This window comes from Etheostoma spectabile, chromosome 9 (genome assembly GCF_008692095.1).
Source record: "Etheostoma spectabile isolate EspeVRDwgs_2016 chromosome 9, UIUC_Espe_1.0, whole genome shotgun sequence".
Taxonomy (NCBI): domain Eukaryota; kingdom Metazoa; phylum Chordata; class Actinopteri; order Perciformes; family Percidae; genus Etheostoma; species Etheostoma spectabile.
Genome location: NC_045741.1, coordinates 20,105,933 through 20,112,811, shown reverse-complemented (window position 1 = coordinate 20,112,811; position 6,879 = coordinate 20,105,933). Strand labels below are relative to the sequence as shown.

Sequence of the window (6,879 nt, the reverse complement as noted above, 5' to 3'; positions counted from 1 at the left end):
TGAAGTAAGTTCTGTTATTACAACTACCAAGTTTTTTTTAGTCATGGAATGATTTGGTTACTGACCAGTATTTTTCCTCTCACAGGTTCTTCTTGCCTTGGATAACCCTGCGGGCAACATCACAGGGACAGTGCGCAGGAAACTGCAAGCCAAGCTGTGAAGGCACCAACACGTTCAGGAAATGCTGCTGCTGCAATCTATCAATCTGAATAAGTTACTTAAAAGAAAAGTAACAACAGTTACCTTCAAATATTTTGTCAGAATAACACTACACTGCAACTCAAGATTTTCTCAAATATGAAGCATTGTCCTTTTTAATGTAAGTAAATAAAGTTAAATAAATGAATGAATTACTAAACTTATTTTGTGAGAAAAGAGCACCATTTATTGCAAATCTTTGATTCAGATATTCAAACTCCAGTGTTATGTTGCACATATACATTAGTCATACACACTTCGATACAGTTGTCTTTGCAACAATTCTTAAAGCACCACAGGTAGGAACATAAGAATATATACACATAAATATTTTGATATCAAGAGCCTCTGGCCTAGATAACGTAAGTGTGCAGGGACAATGAGGCTTTTGGATTGGCTCTTTGTGTCTGGGATAACAAAATGCTTCATCGTTACATGCTAAGAACGTTTCATTGACTGGGCTGCACAGTTTAGAGCATAAAAACTGATTTTAGGGCAAATGTATGCACCAGAATCATTAATTTTCTGCATGTATCAAAGTGTTCAGGTACGACAACATACACTGTTTTAAACTATATATAATCTTATATACAAATACTTTTTTTTTAAACCAACATAGGTTAATTCACTTTGCACACAAACAAACATATACCTACACACTTAAATGTGTACACAGCCACGCAAAGTATTCACCCCAAATTTCCTTCTTTTAAATAAAACACACAAAAGTAAAATATCTCAAGCAGCAGAAATAAGTACAGCTGAAAGGGTAAACGGCTGAGTGAAATCCATGTGCAACCCATTTTTCGGAGTCCACACTTATAAAAACATACAGCATTCAAATCCTGTTAAGGTGCCACGGTGGCCGGAGGAGTCTTTGTGAAGTGGCAGCTAACCTGGGATCTCCTGACACGATGATTGTCATTGTTTGGGACGGCCTGCGGGGCTACGAGGCGTTGTTCTTCAGGTGTTGAGTTTGCAGCGGCTTCACGTGATACTCATAGATTTTCAGTGCAGGGCCGAGCTTTATTGACAGCCCTGTCAGGACATCGTTACGGGTCATCAGAAGCAGGGACTTGCCATCAATTTCCTGTCAGGTGGAGAGAGAAATATTTGACTAACATCCTAGTTTGTTTTCATCATGATACGGGAATTTTGAGCAGGTAGACCACTCCAACCTGATCCTGGAAAGCTGTGGCTTGCTCCTCAAACCCTGTTGCTTTGAAGTAATTGACAACATCGGCGACCCCCCAGTTGGCAGGGTCCGGCAGCTGGCCGTTCTCCACTGAGCTGTGGGGGTCACAGTAAATGCATTCATCTTAATGTGCATGCACACTTAACTTCAACAGTTTCATGTTCTTCCAAATCTTTTAATAAAAAAATGTCCTTCACTTGTTGTAAACAATACCTTTTGGTGTCAACAGAGCCATTTGCCTTGTCTTCCATGCCGGCTTAAAAAAAAGAAGAAAAAAAAGGAGAATAAATGAAAACAATAATAATGATAAAATCACATTCATTCTGGAACTACAGTGGCTGACAACTCAGCAAACACTACCTTTTGTCAAAGGTTCAAAGCTCCAGGAAAAGCTAGTCACAGTAGACCTTATAGACCTTGACTTAAAACTAAACTACTATTTCCAACCTCTATACATCTGTATATTCTGCAGCTGCTTGATAGGGTTGTTAATTGAAACTATAACACAATTTGAGTAAAATATTCAAATTCAAGATCGATTGAATAGTTTTCAATGGTTTGTGCGGATTTGCTGTTTTTCTCTGTTTAAATTCATTGTAAACTGAACATCTTTGGTCAGACAAAACACGTCATCTTGGACATTTTACGGTATTTTCGAACGTTAAAAACACTAAACTATTAAGCCTTTTTTTTTAAATTACATCAAACCATTGATAAAACTATTTATTAGTTGCTGCTCTACAAAACAGACAATATAACAACAAGCAACTTAAAACAAATGGTCTCAGAATTCCCACAAATTGTACATTAAATAACTTCATAGACAGGAAAAACCTTTTTTCCATAGGTTTTACACAAGCACGAAATACACGTGCATGTGTCTGTTGCAGTTGCGTGCTTTAGCAATTTAAGTAAAATATTCAAATTCAAATACATGTAATTTAAGTGTTGCGCATCATTTTACACATATTTAGATGTAATTCAGACTGGCGTGATTGGTATCTTTTTAAAAAGTGAGTTAATTTAGTTTAGTTTAAACTGCTTGGTGTCACAAAACATGAGTTCATGATGTAGTTAGCTACCAACTGAGGGGCTAATTTACAGCAGTAATTTAACTAGTCTTAAGCTTCTTTATAACACGAACTGTGGTTTATTTCAAAGAGAAGCCATGTTGTGGTTGGACTACTGGTGATTAAGGAAGCCTGTGCTGTCATTGAGTTTTAATGTACAAAGTGATTTAGCCATAGTAGCTAAGAAGTAAGTCTCTTACGATCTGTAACGTTGCAGTAATTTTTCATCAGATGTCTTCTCGAGGAGAACTTAGCTAATGGGTTGGAAGCTCAAACACCATTATTGTTTCTGCGTTTCTCGCAGTCTGGCATTCACTGGATGTCTTCACTGCAATAAGAGTTAAATAGTATAGTTGTTAGAACAGTAAGAAAAAAAATGTATAACCAAAATATAGCTAAAGACCAGATGCAGTTTGTGGAAATGACGACCCAAAACTCACGTTGTTAAAGTTAGCTGGATAAAAATAGCAAAATAACGTTAACGTTACTTACAACGTGAATTGCCTTAATTGACACATACATTAACGTTTAAAAAAAAGCAATTAAGTACGGCAAAATATAGAAATAACGTGCGCGAAATGACGACAGCTAATATTTAATTGCTGCCTCTTCGTATTTCGTATTAAGCTAGCTAACGTTAACAGTGATAGCTAGTTACGTTAGCTGGGTTAGCTAAAAAAAAATGTAACAGTTACCTTATTAAAGATAATTCCTGTTTGACAACCACAATTCGTCCGAGCTATACGCGTACTTTGGATAACAAAAAGTGATCTAATCACTAAGATATATTGCACATTAATAAAAGGCGATATCCATCTAATAAAATCAATATTTAATAGAGACAACTAGCCCTTCTTCATCGGTTTAACTTCCTTCGCCCACGGCAGCAGAGAATCATGGGAAGTGTAGTTTTTCTTAGTGTTAAGCATGATCAACCACCTGCTAAAGTACACCACCATAATTACTGCACATATAGCAATAGTTATATTCACATTGAATACAAAAAAGCTTTTTAATAAAAAGAATTTATTATAGTGACATATCTTTTATTACATAAAATCTGCTACAGCAAAGTATATTCCCCTTGCAAACACAAGTAAATATGGGTGAGAAAAACGTGTTAGCCTTCTAAATTATGTGCAAAATATCCCACAAACAAAATAAAGACACCATTTCAGATAGGCTAATTGATCCCATACTGGCATGTGTGACTAGCTACGAAGAACTCAAATTGATTGAAAAGTGCCATCATTTACATCAAATATGACAAACATTACACACATGGGGGACAAATGACACATAGGAAAAGCTGTGGAATTCCTACACCTTTTTATGGGAAGATTTACACACAGGCAGTTTGGATTGAAACATGCAAAATTACCAGTTTTTTTTTTTTTTTTAAAGTTTGTCCAAATTAAAAAAAAAAAGTCAGATTCTGTAATTACATTCTGTTCAACCTTCAAACTGGGAAAAAAAAATGTTGGATCCCCTTAAATAAAGTTAATATCCTATAAAATCAAACAAAAAAGGTTAAGACAAAGAAGAAATTAACTTACATAACATGCCTACAACTTTAAATAGGCATAAGAGGCATCAATGTTTAACTGTTGTAAATATTTTCATTTCTATAAATGTTTTATTTCTTGTAAGGGCATACAAAGGAAAAAAACTGGTGCAAATAAATAATTCAATATAGTCACTGATTCTAACACTTTTGTGAAAAAAACGGTTGGGGGTCTCCTTATATATAATAAGAACTATGCAAGTTTAAACATTTAAAATGTAATTTCATAAGACAGCTCTAATATAAATAAAAATTGCATACAAAACACTTGTGTCATTTGAAATAAAATCAGGGGCTAAAAAATAAAATGTCACACTGTGTGCTCAATATATAAAAAAAAAAGTTTAAATTCAGGCATAACCAATATCAATATTGAGTATCAGTACCTTAAAAAAAAGCATTCAGTCACCAAACCTTTTTCACATTTGGTTGTCTAAGATTGTTGAACTTGATTAAATTGCATTGTTCTCATCTACAAACCCTCGAGCACCATTTCAAATAATGATCAAAAACTTCAGAATACTTAAGAGGTGTTACATTGAAAGACTGTCAATGCATTATTGTTTCCAACAAGATGTGAAATGTAAAACTTTGATTTCCCCACAACCCTGAGTGTCCGACCTACAAAAATGACCTCAAACTCTGACCTCCCCGTGGACGGCAGAGACAAACTTCCCTCGAGGGAATCAAAGGATCACAGAAGCCATCAAGTCTTTTCTGACATCTGGAAGTTCAACAAGTGTACACCTTGGCCTTGTAAGGTATTGAACCTTTGACATACAGATTCTATGATCACCTGTTAAATACACATCAACCTGTCACGCCAGTGAGGAGTTTGCAGAGGCAGGGACTACATTTCAGCAGCAAGGACAGGCTATGTCTCAGAATTCATATGAAATCAATGGCGCTCCGTATAGAAAATCCCTCATAAAACCTATATTTTTATTGAGGGGAGAAAATATGTATTAAATATGTGTAGACAATAACTTAACAGGAGTGATTTACAATGACAAAAGTCAAATGCTCTTCAAAAGTCAGACTCTTGACCTTATTCCCTTTGAAAATTTGTAACAAGATGCAATTTTCGTTCTCTAACTTACCTGACTCAGCCTGAGCAATGTTGCAAGGAAGAATGAGCAAATATTGCTCCATCACAGTGTACAAATTGGTTTAAACATGATTCAAAGAGACTACAAGCTATGGTTGAGGTAAGTATATGTTTCAACCAAGTGGTGACCAAGATGAATTAATACATTAAGGGTATTTCAATTATCTGTTATCATTTCAATGGTTTAGTTTTGCTTCCGTGGGATTATGCAGAGGAATATGTCACTCAGATAAAAATTGCCTGTCTAATGCATCAATGTACCAGTCTATGAAACAATTTAAAAGGTAACAAAACACAACAAACAAGATGGTAACACTTAAGGGCACTATTAGCTTGATGTGACACAGCTGTACAAACGTAACAAACATGCAAAAGTAAAAATCTAAAAACCCAAACATGGCAGTTACACAATGCTTCGAGTGCTCTGCTAAAGCACAATTTAAAAACAAAATCAAAAAGCAACCCTGATTGCAAAATATGTCTATGTGGCCAACACTGCTATGCATTCACAAAAACATACTCTCAAGAAGATCTAACAGACTGACCTTACAGCTATTGAAAAATGCCATGTAAATGCACTTCATACATTTCTGGCCCTACCAAAGACGGATGACCTGTTTTGTGGAGTGATGTTCTCAAACCACTTCAGTTTCCATTCCTTTTGTAACATACGTAGTTCTACCTGAAAAAATATCATCTCATTCCTTTCTTTTAATACCACACCTAGTCTGAGGTGTGACCAGATATGTATAAAACAATGCTAAAAGTAAATGAATACAGCATTGATTGACAAGTTTATGCTCCATAATAACACTTGTCACTGTAATCCATCTCTTCAAAAGCTGAATGCCTAAAACTCAGAAACTTCAAGAAGTCATCAGTGTTGCTTTCCTTTCACTTAACACCAGTTTCTTTGTTTTCAAATTTTGGTCATGCTTTCACAAGTGAAACAAGCATCTGAAAATCTAATGTCCCATAAACGTATATTTTTAGATGAACAATACACGGCTCTAGGTCTTAAGGACACCAGATTGATGAATTAAGGATAATGGTAAAGTCTTCAAGATTTAGGAATAATAAATGGAACTCTAAAACACACTCAGGTATGGGACAGACGACAGATAACTGGCAGAACTTACGTTCATGTCATGTTAGAAAATCAAACCTTCTATTTTCCCAAAGCTTAAATCACAATATGTGCAATGCCAGCTAATACAATCAATCACTCTTTGTGCCATTCGAAAATGGGCATAATATCAGTTGTCATGTTGCTTTTCAAATAATTATTTGATTTGAAATGAGGTGGAGGGAGGCTATTCAAAAGTGGCAAACGTAAAAAACAAGATGAGAACGTGGTCTTGTATTTTTGTGTTGCAGCACGAGGAGTGTCTGCATAATGTGCCAGTGTATAGGTTAGTGCTAACTGCACGCAGGATCATGGCAAGAAGGACCTCATTCAGCTGTGTGGAATGAAGGAACGAGGCGTTTTGTTTTGAACACGTGACGGCCTCAGTTCCATCTCAACCCTCAGGAGAGTGCAAATATACCAAAACGTGTGAGCCCTGATGGGACTCTGGCCCACTCACTAGAAATCAGCAAACTCTTTTGCACACTTTTCTGTTTGTGAGACATGAACGTCCTCCTCTTCGTAGTCGTCGAAGTTACTTGTGTCTCCAGGACCTCTGCACTTTGGCATGAAGGGGGCTTCAACCTAAGAACACAGAAGAACATAAGGAATTGTTTT

The 6,879-nt window shown here is 36.0% G+C and overlaps 3 protein-coding genes across 5 annotated transcripts in view; 1 reads left to right on the top strand and 2 right to left on the bottom strand.

Moving 5' to 3' along the window:
• The window catches only part of uox (urate oxidase), a gene marked incomplete in the record, with an annotated part of 4,924 nt that extends 4,578 nt beyond the window's left edge, over nucleotides 1–346 (top strand). The window contains 1 exon segment of the mRNA XM_032526564.1: nucleotides 86–346. Within this exon segment, the coding sequence (XP_032382455.1) occupies nucleotides 86–160 (75 nt within the window).
• Nucleotides 347–359: 13 nt separating this feature from the next.
• On the bottom strand, nucleotides 360–3,362 carry samd13 (sterile alpha motif domain containing 13). The gene is made up of 5 exons (XM_032526565.1): nucleotides 3,159–3,362; nucleotides 2,664–2,791; nucleotides 1,607–1,649; nucleotides 1,377–1,488; nucleotides 360–1,288 (listed from the first exon to the last, which is right to left on the bottom strand). Exons 2-5 carry the CDS (start codon nucleotides 2,689–2,691, stop codon nucleotides 1,145–1,147), a joined length of 327 nt encoding a protein of 108 aa, XP_032382456.1. The 5' UTR covers nucleotides 2,692–2,791; nucleotides 3,159–3,362; the 3' UTR covers nucleotides 360–1,144.
• A 107-nt stretch (nucleotides 3,363–3,469) lies between these two features.
• prkacba (protein kinase, cAMP-dependent, catalytic, beta a) overlaps nucleotides 3,470–6,879 on the bottom strand; it is a 16,133-nt gene continuing 12,723 nt past the window's right edge. For all 3 annotated transcript variants that reach the window (XM_032526093.1, XM_032526094.1, XM_032526092.1), the window contains one exon: nucleotides 3,470–6,846. In XM_032526093.1, coding sequence (XP_032381984.1) covers nucleotides 6,721–6,846 — 126 coding nt within the window. In that variant the 3' untranslated portion in view covers nucleotides 3,470–6,720. The remainder of the gene's footprint in view (nucleotides 6,847–6,879) is intronic.

Coding starts and splice junctions, on each gene's coding strand:
- samd13 (XM_032526565.1), bottom strand. CDS start 2,691: ATGAAAAATTACTGCAACGTTACAGATC. Junction 1,650..2,663: donor TTACTGCAACGTTACAGATC/GTAAGAGACTTA, acceptor CTTTTTTTTAAG/CCGGCATGGAAGACAAGGCA. Junction 1,289..1,376: donor CCACAGCTTTCCAGGATCAG/GTTGGAGTGGTC, acceptor TCCACCTGACAG/GAAATTGATGGCAAGTCCCT.